Source organism: Cervus elaphus, chromosome 28, assembly GCF_910594005.1.
Source record: "Cervus elaphus chromosome 28, mCerEla1.1, whole genome shotgun sequence".
Classification (NCBI taxonomy): domain Eukaryota; kingdom Metazoa; phylum Chordata; class Mammalia; order Artiodactyla; family Cervidae; genus Cervus; species Cervus elaphus.
The window spans coordinates 11990784-12010372 of NC_057842.1; the positions used below are offsets into that span (position 1 = coordinate 11990784).

A 19589-nucleotide genomic window follows, 5' to 3' on the forward strand; every position below is an offset into this window, starting at 1 on the left:
GCATCAATTCTTCGGTGCTCAGCCTTCTTTATGGTACAACTCTCACACATCCATACATGACTCCTGGAAAAACCATGCCTTTGACTATAAAGACCTTTGTCAGCAAAGTGATGTCTCTGCTTTTTAATACTCTGTCTAGATTTATCATAGTTTTCCTTCCCCTGGAGGGGGAGGGGTCCAAAGAGAAGTATCCCAGAAGCTAACCCTACTAACTCACCCAAGCTTGAGGCTCTGGCCCCCACACCTTTCTTCTCGTACTTCCTAAGAAGCCCTATTTGCACCTTTAACATGGCATGCTTCTTGTTCCTATCTTCTTAGAAAGGATTTTTCTCCACCAGAGAGAGGGAGTTAGAACCAGTGTCTTGGAGCTAGGGGAGTCTGCATCTTCTCTGCCTCCTTACAGGACAATAGGGTGCTGAATGGCCATTGGCCATTGGCCCGTACAGGTAATAGAGCTACTACTTCCCCACTACCCTGTCGCTGGAGATATCTGGAGTAGTGGTCAGAGTTCTTCGGTGGGAAGCAGAGCTCAGTGTGTGTCCCAGTTCTGTCACTTGTTGAGAAAATCACTTCTGAGAACCTGTTGGGTTCTGAAGTCCCCATCACTGCAATGTCCTATCATCTAATACAAAGAGATCATTAAGATTGATTAGGATTAGCGTCTTGAAAGTATGATGAAGTTTGAAGCCTTCATTCAGGTTTTGGAACTCTAGTTGCAGCAGGGAAAACACAGTGAGAGTCCAGCTGGAGTTGGGCATGGACAGTGCTCTGTGTGTGGAGATATGCCCTCGCTCCTCTGAAGGGGGGCATGTGGCTCGTGCTGTGTCTCCATGAAGATTGCTTTAGCAGTGTGTTCTACAAAATGGACAGAACTGAAGCTTTTGCCTGTGACTCTGTTCTTTCTATCATATTCTTTATGACCATTTCTTGGAATCGCTAGTGTTAGTAAACGTTTGGAGTAAGTAGTAGTTATTTGCTAAATTTTCATATTAAAAATTAAGAGATTATTATAATAGTCTAAAATACAAGGAATTAGAACCTAAACCAGGAAAACAGGTGGAAGAGAATGCACAGTGATATTACAGAGGTTAAATATATGCAATTTGGTGTTTGATTGTGGCAAAAACATAAAAAGTAGCCCAAGGTTTTGACTGTTCATTATGTAAGGATGTTATCTTCTGATAAATGTAGGATTGTTGAGAGAGATTAACTCCAGTTGCAAAAAGTAACCAAGCTACATGTATGGTGACTCCCTGGGAGAGAGGAGCAAAACAAAGATTTCTAGAAGTTTGTTAAGATAGCATTAGAGAGAAATAGAGAAAGAATTTATCCAAACACTCAAATAAAACCCTGAGAAAGTTTGAAGGGATGCAGCCTGACGTTAACTTAGAGATTTGGAAATTTTTCCTTTGGGGTCTGAAAGTAAGGTGATTTGACTTTTCAGAATTAATCAGTTGTACACACATATTTGCCTGCTTTCTACTTGCTCAGATCTAAAACTGTCTTGCTGAGAGCGCTCCCAGCCTTGTGGGCAGTGTGACCTTTCCTCTCTGACAATGATCTGGGAACAGTCCTTCACATAGCCCCACCCACAAGCGTGTTATTCCTTCAGCACTATCACTACCTCTTATAGCTCATTAGGAACATTATAAAGCATGACAAAGCACATTTTCTCACTTGGTTACTTAATTAACATGTAATTGATATCATTTTCTTTTCCTTAATTTTGCGAAAGGTATTCAGGAGTCATGACTAAGGAGGAATAAGAAAAAGTAATGATAGTTCTCTTTTTCCCTTCTATTATAAAAGTACTTTGCTATTGTTCAACTACTCAGACATGTCCAGCTTTTTGCTATCCCATGGCAAAGAGATCCCATGGCAAAACATCAGGCTTCCCTGTACTTCACTATCTCCCAGAATTTGCTGAAACATGCCCATGGCGTTGGTGATGCCATCCAGCCATCTCATTCTCTGTCACCCCCTTCTCCTCCTGCCCTCAACTTTTCCCAGCATCAGGGTCTTTTCCAATGTGTTGGCCCTTTGCATTAAGTGGCCAAAATATTGGAGCTTCAGCTTCAACACCAGTCTTTCCAATGAATACTCAGGGTTGATTTCCTTTAGGATTGACTGGTTTGATCTCTTTGGTATCCAAGGGGCTCTCAAGAGCCTTCTCCAATGCCACAGTTCAAAAGCATCAATTCTTCAGCGCTCAGCTTTCTTTATAGTCCAACTCTCACATCCATACATGACTACTGCAAAAAACATAGCTTCGACTATACAGACCTTTGTCAGTGAAGTGGTATCTCTGCTATTTAATACACTATCTAGCTGTGCCATAGCTTTTCTTCCAAGTAGCAAGTGTCTTTTAATTTCATAATTGCAGTCACCATCCACAGAGATTTTGGAGTTCCCAAATATAAAGTCTGACACTGTTTCCGCTATTTCCCCATCTATTTGCCATGAAGTGGTGGGGCTGGTTGCCATGTTCTTAGTTTTTTGAATGTTGAGTAGGGGTAAAGAATCATATGCTGTTATTTATTCCATTGGTGGTGGTGGTGGTTTTAAATATTGTGCCATACTTCAAAAACTGGTTTCATGGGGAATTTGAAATTCGATCCTTACCTCAACATTATGGGCTAGAAAATGCAGGCAGTGAGAGTATCCCTGTTTTTAGAGTAAGAAGCAGAGCTTAAGAAAGTAAGAAATTTTCTTTCAGAAAATGGTGAAGTGAGTCTCTATCTCTTGTTTGACCAAAAAGTCTATTTCCCCAAGTCACACCGCATTTCTCATTGTCTGTTTTTCAATGCTAAAATAAACTGACTCCACAAACCAAAATCACTCAGCATTTGTGACAGTTCACTCTGCCTTTCAGTAAGTGTAGGTGCACATTCTTAGGGAATGAAAGGCATTATAATAGCTATCTCAGTCTGTACTGAAGTCAAGCCATGATGGAGATCATAATTTCAGGAATATTCTGTTGGAGCACAGACTGAATAACCTCAATACGTCAGCTCACTGCAGCTACTTAACACCTCAGAGAAAATTAAAAGAAATTAATATTCCCATGAAATGAATTCAGAGTCTTTTTATGGTCTTTATTCTTATATATTAAACATATATTGGTATAAATGTACCTTTTGGTAATCATTTCTTCTGTGCCAGCTTTAACACATAGTGGACAAGCTCACTTTGGAAAATGTAAACCTCCTTTAGTTTACATCCTTCCCTCCTTTAAAGGGAAGTATGCAGCAGTTCAGCTTTCTTAATGGGACACTCTTGCATTTTGGTCAAGATGGTACTCTGCCTCATGGGGCTGTCTTGCAAGAGCAGAATGTACAGCATCCTTCATGCTCAGCAGTAACAACTCTTAATCATTAGGGCAAAAAAATTGCTTTGATATCTTTCTCAATGCTTTCTTGACTGTGTGTGTGTGTGTGTGTGTGTGTGTGTGTGTGTGTGTAAGAACTTTGATTCTCATGGCACTGGGGTATTGGACTCATATTTACCTTATAATTTAAATAATGCATATCACACATATTGCAATTGTCAAAATTTTGAGTTGCTAGAATTTAGCCTTCAAAATATAAGACCTCAACTTTTCACACATTCCAGTTGGTAATTAAATGGTTTTGACTGTGACCTACCATGAGATATGTTCAACATTGGCATCTGAGAACACACTTGAGGGAGGATCTTATAAAGTTAATGTGATCATTGAAACCAACAATTTGGGCTCACATTCCAGCTCTGCCACTGCCCACCTGGTGTACTAATTAGCACATTATTTATTCTCTATGTGCCTATTTCTTTGTTTGCACAATGGAATGATAATATTAAGAGCACTTAACTCATAGTCTTTTTTTTTTTTTAGGATTAAAGGGGTCATCAAACATAAAGCATTTAAGTTAGAGTCTTGCATACAGAAGAGCTATATGAACATTTGCTAGTATTAGAAACTGGGTTAGAAAACATGTTTTCTCTAATAGATAGAGATAGATCTTTTAATTTATTTTTTGTGGACTTATGTAATCTTGGAAAAGTGAATTTCAATCATTCAGTTTAGTCTCTTCCTCTGCAACTTTGTTATTGTCTTTCAAACAACTCTTATCAGAATTATAGCATCTGATGTTTCTAAAATTGTCACGTTAATCTCCTTACACCAATGCAATCTGTATACTGAATACAAAAATGTTGGAATCACAAAGCTGCAATAGTGGCTGCTGACAGCTGGTGCCATTGCTAGGGAAAAAGAAGCAGTCAATAGAGGATGGGGAAAATGATGAATAGATGGGTAAATGTTTTTAACAAATACCATTACTTTATATCAAATGATCTTTAAAGATGCTACATACTGTTAGTAAGTAGCTTTTCCAATGAAAGTTAATTCATAGTCTACGTGCTTTTATAACTAGTTGCAATACTGTCCTTCAGCTTTCATCGTGCATTTAAAATTTTTATTGAAATATGGTTGATTTACAATGCTGTGTCAGTTTTAGGTATCCAGTGATTCAGATATATATCATTTTTTAGATTCATTTCCATTATAGGTTATCACAAGATACTGAGTGGAGTTCCCCATGCTATACAGTAGGCCCTTGTTGATTATCTATTTCATATATTTTAATCCCAAACTTCTAATTCATCCCTCCACCCCTTCTCCCTTGGTAACCATGTTTGTTTTCTATGTCTGTGTTTCTCTGAATCTGTCTCTTGTTTTGTAAGTAAGTTCATCTTGCATTTGGATAAGGGTACCTGTCTCTCATAACATACAGAGCCCACTACTGTGCTTTTGAGCATCTTTATGTACAAACATTTTATAGAGAACAGTGGTAATAGATGCCTGTCTTATTCATTATTAAATTCAGAGTCTCATGCATTAGATTCTGTATGCTTTATGGTGAGTGCTATGTCTTTTTTTCTCCAGTACTGAATAGCCATTGATAGCAACACTAGTGTCACATGAGGAGAAAAATTACACTTGAGAAAAACATTACTGATCTGCTTCATAGAGCCTGTTATGATGCCATGACCTTAACAACATGGTACATGAGCTCTGTGGATGCACTTCAGTGGCCAGTGACAAAAGCAGAGGCTTGATGAGTGCAGTACTTCCCAATTGCATTTTATTCTATGTGAGTGAAAGGACAGTTGTCACATGTCCATCAAACTGGCTACACAACTGGACAGAACAATTAAGTATCCCTTGGAATTCAGCTTGAAAAGCACAAGCAACATTTATCAAGTACCTTAGATGTGTCAAGTATTTTTAAACATATGAGTGTCAGAACAACTTTTTAAGACAGATACTATCTTTTATTGAAGTATAGTTGATTCACAATGTTCTATTAATTACTGCTGTACAAAGTGATTCAGTTATATGCACATATGCATTCATATATATATATATATGTATATATATTCTTTTCCATTATGGTTTAACATAGAAATACAGTTCTCTGTGCTATATAGTAAAACCTTGTTTTTTAATCCATTTTATATATAAAAAGCTTATATCTGCTAACCCTACCCTCCTCCAGCCCCCTCTCCACTGGCCACCACCAGTGTGTTCTCTGTGTCTGTGATTCTGTTTCCTAGGTAGGTTTATTTGTGTCATATTTTAGGTTTCACAGATAAGTGACATCATATGGTAGTGGTCTTTCTGGTTTGGACTGAACTTCACTCAGTATGACAGTCTCTGTGTCCATCCATGTTGCTGCACATGGCCTTATTTCATTCTTTTTTATGACTGAGGAGTCTTCCATTATATAGATGTGCCACATCTTCATTCATTCATCTGTTGATGGACATTTAGGTTGCTTCTGTAAAGACAACGATTACTTATACCTATTTTATAGGGAAACTTAAGTAACTTACTTGAGAAAAATGCATGAATCCTTTATTGACTCTTCTGAACTCGACATGTCTGAAGTCATGAGCGTCTTCTAGAGAATTAGGCATCTCCGGGCCCTGCCCCCTGCACACCTGCTGGCACATTTATCATGGTCCTCAGCCTGTGGCTGGTTGCTCTATTACCGCATCTTGCCCCTGACCATAGATGATTGAACCAGGGATAGTTCAGGTACTTGCTTGACACGTCGGCACATAAGTCCCTTCTCCAGAAGTTGCAATTACAGTTAGTCTGTCAGGTAGGAGTGTTGAAAATTTTTAATGTATTAGTTTATACTTCAAATAGTATTTTTCTAACATGTAACATATATGATGATTGTGAATCGTAGAATGTACTCAGAACTCAACATAATGCCATGCCCACTCCAGAATTAATCATTTTCCTGAATATTGTGTTTCATATTCCTTCCCATTATTAAAAACAATGTCTTCCTACTCATCTGTTCATGGTAATACAGGGTTCTGTCTTGCTTGTGTATAGATGTTCCATGTCTGTTGCAGAAATGAATATTCACTGTCTTTCTCAGCTATTTCTTTCTTCATGTTTGTTTTTTTTCCCCCCTCTGGATGATGTTCTACCATCAAGAAGAGAAAAGACCCTTCTTTAGTACACTTCTCAGCTTAGTAAACAGCCCAGCCTCCTAGCCAGTCACTGAAGCCAAGTACAAATCAGCCTTGGGCCCTCCTTTCCCAGGGCCCACCTCCAGCATTTGCAAATCCGTTCCCACTTCTGGCCATCTTGTTCTCTTGCCTGCAAAGCTATGAGAGCCCCTTTCTGCTTCTGCTCTTTCTGCCTGCAATCTATTTTCATGTTGTAGTCAAAACTCTCTTTTTCTGGAAACACCATCAAACCCTAAATGGCTTCCCCTTGCTCTTAGATCAAAACCCTGCCTTCTCTCCACAGTTTACAATTCTCTATGTGCCCTGACCCCTGACTACCCTTGAGTTCACGTCCCACTCCTCGCCTCCTCACTTGCTCATGACACTCCTTCCATCCAGGGGCTGTTGTGCTTGCTGGCCCCTTACCCCTCCCCCAGCACTGTTTCCCAGGATCGGTGCAAGGCTGGATCCTAGACAACAGCAAACACTCCCTCTACGTAGAGGCTGTTTCCAGCCGCTACCCCCACTGCCCTGCACTCAGCACATTCAGCCTGTGGACCTGGTCATGGTCAGTCACCCTCCTCTACACCATGAACTCCACTGCAGCAGGAAATCTGACTTTGCTAAGGAAAAAATTATTCTGACACTTACTAAAATGGTAAAAAAGTAGTGAAAGTGTTAGTCGCTCAGTTGTGTCTGACTCTTTGCAACCCCATGAACAGTAGCCTGCCAGGCTCCTTTGTCCATGAAATTCTCTAGGCAAGAATACTGGAGTGGGTTGCCACTTCCTTTCCAGGGGATCTTCCCGATCCGTGGATCAAACCTGGGTCTCCTGCATTGCAAGTGGATTGTTTACTCTCTGAGCCACCAGAGAAGCCCTAAAATGGTAAAGAAGAGTTTTATTCAAGATTACCACAATATGAGTATTACAATGGGGAAGAGAGATTGGCCTCAACTCTGAATACAGCAAGGATGACTGGGGATCTATAGCCAAGGAATAGAGAGTTGTGGTCATTGAATGGAATACTGCTAAGAACAGACATCAAGGCTGAGGGATTCTCTCTAAACTGACTTAACAAGATTCTTGCTAAAACTGGGCCAGGCAGGCCATGGATGGACAGGGGCCAGGGTTGAGGCCGAGTCAAGGAGAGGGCTCAGAGGAACCCGACTCAAGTTTGCTTAATGAAAGAGTCTTTTTGAACTTCTTGTTCTTTTTTTTAATGTCTCTCAATAACACTATCTAATGTAAATAAAATATATATTATATAAAACTAAATGTATATAATAGATTTTAAATACAATTTTAAGACAAATGTAAATATGCTATACTTTCTCATAGCCACATTTTAAAAAGTAAAAAGAAGCAGGTGAAAAGAATTTTAATAATATATCTTATTTAATCCCATGTGCATGTTATCTTTTCAATACATAACCAACATAAAAATTACTAAGGAGCTACTGTACACTCATTTCTTTGTACCAAATCTTGAAAACCCAATGGTATTTTACACTCATGGCATATCTCCATTCAGACCAGTCCCATTTCAAGGGTGAAAAGCTACACGTGGCCCTGGGCTACATATTGGGCAGTGCAGATCTGATGATTGCAGTGGTGACTATACAGAGGGTATCCAATAAATGTCCACTGAATAAATGGGTGAGTGAACTAAGAATAAACTTGATTCACAGAAATGGCCATTTTCTTTCTGCAAGTGTTCAGAGTATGTTGGTGCCAAGTTTTACTCCAGAGGCATGTATAAACAGAGTATGTGTTGCTTGATTTGGAAAGGAATGGATATTTCAAATAATAAGAGAATATCACATTTCATTTATAATTTAATTCTTCACTCATCTTTATTTTATAAATACCCAGAGGTAATAAAGGAAGAAAACATAGCTATGAATTTTATTCACAAAGGAGTTTATGCAACCACAAAGGTGTTTTGATTTTTTCCTTTTTAACCAATTAGGTATTTTCGTCTATTAAATTTTTTTCTTAAAGTATAAGACTGCAGTTTTCACAAGGTAACAAGTTTTAACAAGATCATTTTACATATCTGGTTTTCTTTTGTTCCTTTAAATTCATCATCAGCTTCTATATTGGGTAGCTACAAGGGATAGCATTTGGCATTGTTTATTCACTGTAAAATGTCAGAGCAGTAAGAGCTGGATTCCTCAATTGGGAACAGTAAGATGCTTGGATTTACTGTGTACTGTGTGGCTTCAGAATATTTTTTCTGTCATTGTTCTTCCCTCATCCAGTGTGTTAAGGATGAGAAAAAGTATTTTTCCTGTTCACCACACAGGACATGCCTGTCTTTTCTTCCTAATTGCACTGAAAACGTTCAGCTGTAGCACTGATCTCCAGTGAAACCTATGGTGGTATTCCTGACAGCTGTCAAATTCTGAGTCAGATCAACCAGATGCCCACTAAAACACCCAACAGTCCAGAAGACTCATGAGTATGTTTATCAGATATGCTATGTCTTATATACTTTTACTGCTGTCTTTATAAATCCAGGTTAAAAAAAAAAAAAAAAGAAAGAAGAATTAGAGGAAAAAAAACAGGCTTTAAAACAGGAGAGAGACTGCATTTTAGCCCCAACTTTATGAGGGATGGGAAAAGAATATATTCTTCATCCCTTTTCCCCTCACAATTAGATTTCTCCATACAGACAAAAAATGTTTTTGATTTAAACCTTGAATTTTAAGGGCAAGCTTTAAAAAAGCCAAATCAATACTAAATCAGAGATATTTACAAGATCAACAAATTTAAGCCAAAGTGGATACTTAAAAGCTCATATAGATCTTTAGATGATGCTCTCCCAGATGGTGAATTAATGTAATTTTAGCAGGAAGCAAAGTTGCACTAACATGCAGTATTGCGGCCTCGCACTGACTTAATGTATCTGTACCCACCACAGCACAGATGTTGTATATCATTTTAGCGCCAGTTTTTCTATACCACACACTGAAGAATGGGATTTGGGAGTAAATACAGTAAATTATGATTTTAAATTTCGACTAATAACTTGTCAGAAATTGAAGCTTTCTGTGAACTGTGTATAGAGATCACATTGGTTGTGTTCTTTGTACAGGGTGTGAAAGGTGACTTGGGTCCTCGTGGTCCCCCTGGCCCTAAAGGAGAAAAGGTACTGTATTTGCCCAGTCTTTTCTCAAGAAAACCCTGAGAACCTATGCACTGAGTTTTCACTGATCCCATTTAATAGCCAAAATGTAACTTTGTTAAAATTAACCAAAGGCTATTATGTTAAAAAAAAAACAAAAAACTGAACAAGAAAAGCCTTTTGGTTCATTCAGTTAGTTTGAAGAGACTAAATGCACAATTGCTAGTCAACAGTAATTTGTTTATAAGATTTCCCTTTTTTCTCCCTCTCTCAACACCATTAAGTATTCATTCCATCACAAATTCGCAGTTATGTCCTGCACTGGGGAACTTTGCCAGTAGCTCTGAGATGCTACCATGGTGAAGCAGTTGGCCTTTGTGGGGAAAGAGGTTAATTGTGCATCTCAGTCTTAATCTGAATGCCCCTCTTCCTGCCACATTTTCTCATGTCATTTTATAGTGGCCTATTGGCAGGGACCTTGAAAAGAAAATTATGAGATGGTAAAAGCAAGAGTTGTTTGGAGTAAGGTCACTGGGTGATCCTAGTTTGATGACAGTTGTACATATGGGCATCTTGCACTGTATTTTGTTCTTCATTCTCAGCATGTTTAGAAATCTTTGTCTGTCTCCAGTATTTACCTTTGCAATAAAATTGACTGCAAACTGGTCCCCAGTGACTGATTTAAACTTCATCAATGTTCTTTAACAACTGTTGGTTATTTTTATTCAGTAGTTCCCAAAATAATGATTACACAAGGCTGAGTCTTCAGTTTTCAGGTGATTTTGTTAAGTGAGAAAAGCAAATGTTGTAGAGTGACTCCCACATGAGACTACAATATCCAGTGCACCCTGCCACACAGTGTTGATTCCATGGTGTCCACTTGAAGAGGGGTTATGGCAGCAATACTTGATTTTTTTTTTCTTTATGCAATAACTTTATTTAATTCACCATCAGCACTCTGGGGTTCAGTATATTTATCTACAAAATAAGGGGATTTGATGAGATGGAGGGTCTCTAATTGTCAAATGTAACATTCTAAGACTTACCTTTTAAAAAAGTATTCATTTTTTATTGAAAAAGTGAAAATGTTAGTTGCTCAGTTGTGTCCAACTCTTTGCTACCCCATGGACTCTAGCCCATGAGACTCCTCTGTCCATGGGATTCTCCAGGCAAGAATACTGAAGTGGGTTGCCATTGCCTTCTTCAGGGGATCTTCCCAACCCAGAGACTGAACCAGGGTTTCCTGCATTGCAGGCAGATTCTTTACCTTCTGAGCCACCAGGAAAGCCCTTAATTTTTTTTTATTGAAGTATAGTTTAATTTGCAATATTTTATTAGTTTCAGGTATACTAATCAGCATAGTGATTCATTTTGAATCAGCATGGTGATTCAAAATTTTTATAGCTTATATTCCATTTAAAGCTATTATAAAATATCGGCTATCTTCCCTCTGTTGTACAATATATCCTTGTAGCTTATTTACTTTGTGCATAATGGTTTGTACCTCTTAATTCCCTACCCCTGTTTGCCTGTCTCTGTGATGCTTGATCTTAATGACCAAGAGTTCCCATGAAGTAAATATATACGCTGATACAATAAAGCATATAGGTGACATATTTATAAATTGAAAAATAATAAACATTTAGGTTAACCATATTCTTTAGATTTTGAATAGTTTTTCAGTATATCTACCTGGTAATTTGTATTCATGTAATGGTCAGCAAAGCAACATTAGTATTTAAAATTTCATGACTATAGGCAAAGCCTCTTACAAGTGTTTGCAAGTGCAAGGCCAGTTCAGCAAAGCTTTATAAGAGGAAATGGGGCTGTTGAATGTGTAAAGTGGGGAGACCCACTTATTATTTTTGCTGACCCACTTATTATTACTGTGCTAACTTTGTCAGAAATATAATCTGTCATTGTGACACTTCCCAGCTGCTCCATTGGCAAGTAACCATATTTGAAGAGATACTCTTTCTAATTTTGGATTAGTAGACAAAAGAATAGAAATTAGATTATTTTAGCTTTTCAAAACAAGTTCTGCTGCTGCAGAAAGCATGGGGATGCACAAGGTGATTTTTATATCATGATAGCTAAAAGCATGTGATAAATTTTTCATTGTGAAGACACGTTATCAAGATAAAATTCTACTTTTCTTTCTACCCATATTTATCTAGATATTGCCTTGATCCATTCATAAAATTTGTAAATAATGTGAGCAAGAAGGGACTATTGGTAATTGCAGCTTTTCTTTCATCCTTTAGGGAGATATGGGACCACCAGGACCACCAGCCTTAACTGTAAGTATTCTTGAAATAAAAATTCATCACTGAAGTATGTTACCCTGTTGACTACTCACAGTACATCATGACTATACCAGAATTTAAGCTATTGGATATTTTGAGAACTGAAAGTGACTTCAAAGTAGATCTAAGCAAACCTCCAGATTTTAAAGATGGAGCTTCTACCCATAGCAGTGAAGGGCTTAACCTGAGGTCATGCAGGTAGTCACTAGAAAAGTCTGAAAGCAGTACTTAACCTAAGCAATTTTCTTCACCCTCCATATGGTTCATAATTTTTCCCCTTAAGGGTTTGATTATACATTCTTAACATGACATTTAAAGTTGGAAATGGAAGCAGAGACAGTTCTTCTTACTCTAAAAACTATAAAAGAATAAACTATAATCACCCAATGTGTAAAAATAGCTACCTGTTTAAACTGATTGTTACATTCGCCAAAACTCATTCAAGCCCATTGCTTTTTCCTATGTGAGTTGCTTCTAAGATATGAAAATGATAAAATAGATATATTTCAGTGACAGATTTATGAGAAAAGTTTATAATGTCCACATAATGGCATTGCTCTCAATTAAATGGTTCATCATTTATTAAACATTTAGTCATAAATATGTAATGCTTTCATATTTGGATACGATTTGCTGTTATAGATTTTCTTCATAGGCCATTAAGGTTTCTCATTTAAGTTAAAGATTTGGTCTGAGAATGACACTAAACTTAATGGAAAAGAAGAAAGATGTTTAACTAAGATCATGTGTAGCTTGAGGCCTCTCAGATTTTATGTTGATATTAGCTAATGACATAAATTAAGAATTTAAATCATCAGTTTCCTGAGCCCTATCCTGATCATAGAAGGCCGAGTTTAAAGGAATCTTCTAGCATCTGGATGAGGGGCCTCCCATTAGGGCAGCACAGGACTTGCAAAGGCTATGTGACTTTGGTAACATTTATATTTATCTTTGTACTTGAAAATATCATTCTGAACACTATGTTAATATTGTGTTACACAAATAATCTTTGCAGTGCTCACTTAGAATGCAAATATTTCTTCATAAATGGAAAATCTAAGGAAACAAACAAATGACTTTCTTAGAAATAACCAAATTCAATTTAGAATGGAATTCTGTGCTTGAAGCTTTGATTTTCAAGATAGGAATAAAAACTATTTGAGAGGAGACTTTAACTGTATATTATTCAATTTTTTATAATTTGTGGAGTTTATTTCTTAAATTATTTGGCAGTGATTTAAATTTTGCTCATTTTATTTAAATCACATGTTTATTTTTGTTCAACTGAGTTATGTGCTCAATCATCCCATGTAGTTATCTGATTACACAGTCATTTGCAACTTGTGTTTGAAGACTAAAATGCACAGAAATGAAATGTATCATTTCACCTGATAAGCAAATTTGGCCCCTCAGCCAGAATATTATATTGGGCGATATCAATGTCAAGTGACAATTGACATCTTTCTGCCAAGTAACACCCTTTAGATGTCTCTTTGCACTATTCAGCAGCCAGACACCAAAAGAGTACAAGCTGATTTTCACACTTATCTAAAGACATGAGAAAGACTCTAAAATGGGAGGTAAAAAGAGTGAATTAGAAGGATGTGCAGCTTACCATCTTCCAAAACACATCAAAAAGACATCTACATATGGTAAAATTGTCATTGAAAACTAGCAGAAGACCTCTTACACAACCAAATCTGCAAGAAAGATCCCCACGCAACTGGTAGGATAACAAAAAGGCACTGGAGCCGGACCAGTGCCCCTGGGAGCAAGATGTGAAAGAAGAAAAGTCCCTACAGATGACCCCTCCCCTGGGGAACCCCCTTCACTGGCTGGGAGGTCCATTTGGCCAGATGGAGGATCTGGAGGGGCCTGGACTCTGCCCATGAGGAGTCTGCATGTGCTGGCTTGTTAGCTGCCAGGACAGAGACACTGGCTCTGATGGCGGCCACCTCTGCACTTCCCAACCTCACATGTCCTTCAGGTGGAGCTGTTAGTACACTGAGTGGGCAGCTGCTGAAACTTGGGCTTCTGTGGATGGATGCTGGGAACGGACTAAGTCTCGATGTGCAGAAACAGCCCGGAGGGCTGGAGTGTAGTCCAGGCCTGACCTCCAGGCCAGGCTTATATTAGGTCAGGGACAAGCACAACAGAGAAAAGGATGCGACTTGAACTGCTTCTGCGCAGAACCGTGGTTGCCTGCACAAGGAGTGCATGGGTTCACAGTGACCACGTGGGTCTCTGTTGCTTCGGCACTCACCTCCTTGGGACAGAGCACCAACTTAAGGGCCTTCTCAAATGCAACCTTCAGGGCTTCTACTGCAACACCTGGGGAGCAGAGCCTGTGGTTGGCACACACATGGCAGGGTGTGGACTTACCATTAGAAAGCCCACTGTTAGTCTGCTTGTGGCAGGGCCCAGCTCCACCGGCAGGCTTTGTGAGTACACACACTATGGGGAAGAGGCCGATATCTGAGCCCATAATCAATGCTGTCGCAGCAGGGACATGTGGGGGTCAGGGAGTCCTGCAGCAGCAGACTTTGTTGGCGTGCATATCAGGTAAGGGCATGATCCACAGAATCACGTGTCTCCAGTGGACAGGCCCTAGGGAGAAGCTTGCAGTGGTTCCTTTCCCAGCAGGAGTGCTCCAGCTCCACCCACCTCACACAAAGCCTGAAGCTAGAATCTGGGGGGACAGGCCCTGGGAGAGTCCTACCACAGAGGCAGCTCAGGTCTCAGGTGGCAGCTCAACCACTTCAATTTCTGCAGCCACAATGCCCTGATCCATAGGGCCAGCCTTACACTAGGTCAGGGACAAACACAGCGGAGAAAGGAATGCCACGTGGGCCGCTTCTAAGCAGAACCCCGGACGCCTGCTTAGGTGGTGCATACATTCGCTGTGAGCATATGAGCCTCTCTTGCTTCATTCAGCACTCATCTCCTCACTACAGAGCACAAACCCAAGGGCAGCAGAGCCTTCTCACACACAAACTTCAGGGCTTCTACTGCAACAACTGGAAAGTACACCCCATCCCCAGCACGGCTGTGACAGTCACAGAGAGAAGAGGAGGCACTGCCCAACGTCCAGTGCAGGATCTCCACACAACACCGGTCATAACCTCTATCAAGGGGATAACGGCCAGCACACTCTGGGCAAAGATGTGACAGGCATCCATAGCAAAGACAGCTCTCAAGACAAAGATGTTAGACTCACGTAGTCTATATAGGGATGCTCCCACATAAAAACAGCCCTCAAGACCACGGTAGTAACTATTTCTTCTAAATTTGTAGAGTCACAGAAGTGTAAGTAAAATGAAGAAGCAAAGGAACTAGTCTCAATAAAAAGAACAAGCAAAATCCCCTAAAAATAATCAATGAAACAGACCTCTTCAGTATACTAGATCCTGAGTTGAAAAAAAAGTAATAAAAATGCTAAAGGAATTAAGATTTTCGGTAGAAATGCAGGTCACTGTAACAAGGAGCTGGAAACTATAAAGAGGAAACAATCAAAATTAGACAAGTCAATTGCTGACAGAAAAACAGAACTGAAAGCAGACTAAATAATGCAGAACAAATAAGTGATCTGGAAGATAGAATAATGAAAATCACACCATTCAGGACAACAGACAGAAAGACAAACGGAAACAAAAAATGAAAGAAGCATATGAGATCTGTGGAGTCATTTAAAGCATGCCAACCTATACACAATAGGGGCCCCAGAAGGGAAAAAAAGAAGAGGATCAAAAACGTATTTGAAGAAATTATGGCTGAACACTTTCCAAACCTAAAGAAGGAAACAGATATGCAGGTATAGAAAGTGGAGAGGGTCCTGAACAAGATGAACCCAATAGGACCACACCAAAACATATCATAATTAACATGACAAAAGCTAAAGAGGATTCAAAAGTAAGGAAAAGAAAAACAGAGTCAGTTACAAGGGAACCCCACAGGTTGATTTCTCTACAGAAAATTTGCAGAAAATTTCTCTACAGAAAATATATATTTTGCAATATATATTCAGAGTTCTGAAAGGGGAGAACTTGCAACCTAGGATACTCTCCCCTCTAAGATTATCACTTAGTATAGAATGAGAAACAAAGAATTCCTCAGACAAGCAAAAACTACAAGAATACAACATTAAGTCTATCCTAAAAAATAATGAAAGATCTTCTCTAAATAGAAGAGAAGCAAGCATATGTAAGAAAGGGTAAAACCACAGTAGGATAGGCCAATTTAATAAAAGGATTAAACATCACCTGAAGAAACTAGTACATAGATTTAAAACAATAAAAATTTTATTAAAGCAACTATGACTACAATTAACAGAAAAAAAATATACATGATGATGTAAAATAGGATTTAAAAATCACAAAATGCAGAATAAGGAAGTAAAGACTGTAGTTTTTTTTTTTAAGAATATGCCTGAACTTATACAACTATCAGTCTAATGCAAGCAGATAAAATTCTGGGTTAACATACTTGAAAACCAGAGTAGCCACAAATCAAAAACATTCAACAGATTCACAAAACAAGAAGAAGCTCAAGCATAATTCAAGAGAAAACCATCAAACCACAAAAGGAAAGAAACAGAGAGAACTGAAAAATCAACTGGAAAATAAGGTTTAAAATGACAATAAATACATCTAATCAATAATTACTTTAAATGTCAGTGGACTAAATGCTCCAGTCAAAAGACATTGAGTGAAAGGTTGGATAAAAAAAAAAACAAAAAACAAGTATCTTCAATATGTTGCTACAGGAGACTCACTTTAGGGTTAAAGATGCTATACTGATAAATGAGGGGGTGGGGAAAGATATTTCATGAGAATGAAAACAACAAAAAACAAAGATAGCAATACTCATATCAGACAAAATAAACTTTAAATCAAAGTGAATAACAAAGGACAAAGAATGACATTAGATACTGATAAAGGGATCAATACAAGAAGATATTATACTTATTAACATATATGCCAATATAGGAGCACCCAAATGTGTAAAACAAATACTAACAGACATAAAAGGAAAAAATAACAGGAATACAATGATAGTGGGATCTTAAATACTGCACTGACATCAGAAGACATATCTTCCAGACAGAAAATCAATTAGGCAACAGAGATCGTAAATGACACAATAGAACAGCTGGACTTAATTGATATCTACAGGAAACCACATCCAAAAAACCCAGAATACACATTCTTTCCAAGTGTACATGGAACATTTTCTAGGATAGACCATGTACTAAGACATAAAAAAAGTTTCAACAAATTTAAAAGGGTATAAAGGTGTAAGTTATTTCCAACATCTTTTCTGACCACAGTGGTAAGAAACTAGAAATCAACCACAGAAAGAAAAGAAGAAAAAAAAAGGAGATTAACATGCTAATTAGCATATCAACATGCTATGAAAAAACCACTGGATCAATGATCAAACAGGAAATCACTCAAGACAAACATCAGTGAAAACACAGTCTTAAAAATTTAGGGGATGTAGCAAAAGCTGTACTAATGGGGAAATTCATAGTGATACAGGCTGTCTCCCATAAACAAGAAAACCTCAAATAAACAACCTAACCTATCACCTGAAAGAATTATAAAAAGAAGGACAAAGTCAATAATAGGAAGGAAATAATAAATATCAGAAGGATAAATAAATAAAATTGAGATAAAAATAATAGAAAAGATCAATAAAACTAAGAGCTGGGTTTTTTAAAACAAAATCAATAAATCTGTAGCCACATTCACCAACAAGAAGACAGATAGGACCCAAATAATCAAGAAAAGAAATGAAAGAGGAAAAATAACTACCAATACCACAGAAAAACAAACAAACAAAAATAACATTATGCTGTGAACAGTTACATGCCAACAAATTTGGACAACCTAGAAGAAATAAACAAGTATCTAGAAACATATAGCCTGCCAAAACTGTGTTAAGAAGAAACAAATCTTTGAAAAAGATTGACCACCAGAAGTGAAATAGAATATGTAATGAAAAAAAAGAACTTCCTACAAACAAAAGTCCAGGACCATATGGTTCTCTGGGAAATTCCACCAAATATACAAATAAGAATTTATATTCATCCTTCTTAAATTATTGCAAAAAATTAAAGATGAGGGAACACTCTTGAAGTTATTCTATGAAACCACCATCACTCTGATACCAAAATCAGAGAAAGATACTACAAAAAAAAGAAAATTACAGGGAAATATCTTTGATGAAGATAGATGCAAAAATCCTCAACAAAATATTAGCAAACTGAATCCAACAGTACTTGAGAAAACTCATACACCATGATCAAGTTGGACAAATACCAGGGTCATAAGAGTGGTTCAGCATGCTCAAATCAACCAATGTGATATATCACATTAGAAAAGAAAGAGACAAAAACCACATGATCATCTCAATAGACACAGAAAAATATCTGATAAAATTCAGCATTCACTTTTGATAAAATCTCTCACCACAGTGGGTATAAAGGGAACATATCTCAACATAATAAGAGTCGTTTGTGATAAACCCACAGCCAACATAATACTTACCAATGAAAGGCCGAAACTCTTCCTGTTACGTTCTAAAACAAGCAAGGAAGCTCCCTCTCACTACTTATATTCACCATTGTTTTGAATGACTCAGTCACAGCAGTCAGACAAGAAAAAGAAATAAAGGGTATCCAGATTGGAAGGGAAGAGGTTAAATTGTCATTATATGCAGATGACATGATACTCTATATAGAAAACCCTAAACACTTCACACAAAAACTATTAAAACTGATAAATGAATTCACCAAGGTTGCAGGATACAAGATTAATATATAGAAATCTACTGCATTTCTTTACACTAACAGTGAAATACCAGAAAAGGGAAGTTTTAAAAATCCCATATAAAATCACAGAAAAAATAGTAAAATACTTAGGTATAAACCTACCCAAGAAGGTGAAAGACCTATATGGTGAAATCTATAAGACACTGATAAAAGAAATTGAAGATGATTTAAAAAATGGAAAGATATCCATTTCTCTTCTATTGGAAGGATTGATATTGTTAAAATGGTCATACAGCCCAAAGCAATATACAGATTTAATGCAATCCCTGTCAATTTGCCCATAACATTTTTCACAGAACTAAAACAAATAATCCAGAAAGCTATGTGGAGCCATAAAAGACCCAGAATTGTCAAAGCAACTCTGAGGAAGAAGAACAAAGCTGGCGGCATAGCCCTCCCAGACTTCAAGTTCAGATAATACTACAAAGCTATAGGTATCAAAACATCATGGTATTGGCACAAAAACAGGGATATAGGCAAATGGAACAGAATACAGAACTTCAAAATAAGCCCTCACACCTACAGTCAATCTTCAACAAAGGAGGCAAAAATATACAAATGAAATAAGAAAATCTGAAACTAGAAATCAATAAAAATAGAAAAACTGGAAAATTCAAAAATATGTGAAAATTAAGCAACACACTCCTGAACAGTCAATGGGTCAAAAATTAAAAGGGGATACAAAAATATCTTAAAATGGAAGCAAAACTTACCAAAACTTATGGGGCCCAGCAAAGGCAATTCTGAGATAATTAGCTATAACTAACAAATAACTATAAATTCCTAAATTAAGAAAAAATAAAGATCTCAAACACC

At 37.7% G+C, this 19589-nt stretch overlaps 1 protein-coding gene across 1 annotated transcript in view; it reads left to right on the top strand.

The window, feature by feature from the left end:
* COL19A1 (collagen type XIX alpha 1 chain) overlaps nucleotides 1-19589 on the top strand; it is a 417920-nt gene that overhangs the window by 185961 nt on the left and 212370 nt on the right. Inside the window, exons 12-13 of the mRNA XM_043890428.1 lie at nucleotides 9606-9659; nucleotides 11900-11935. Coding sequence (XP_043746363.1) covers nucleotides 9606-9659; nucleotides 11900-11935 — 90 coding nt within the window. The remainder of the gene's footprint in view (nucleotides 1-9605; nucleotides 9660-11899; nucleotides 11936-19589) is intronic.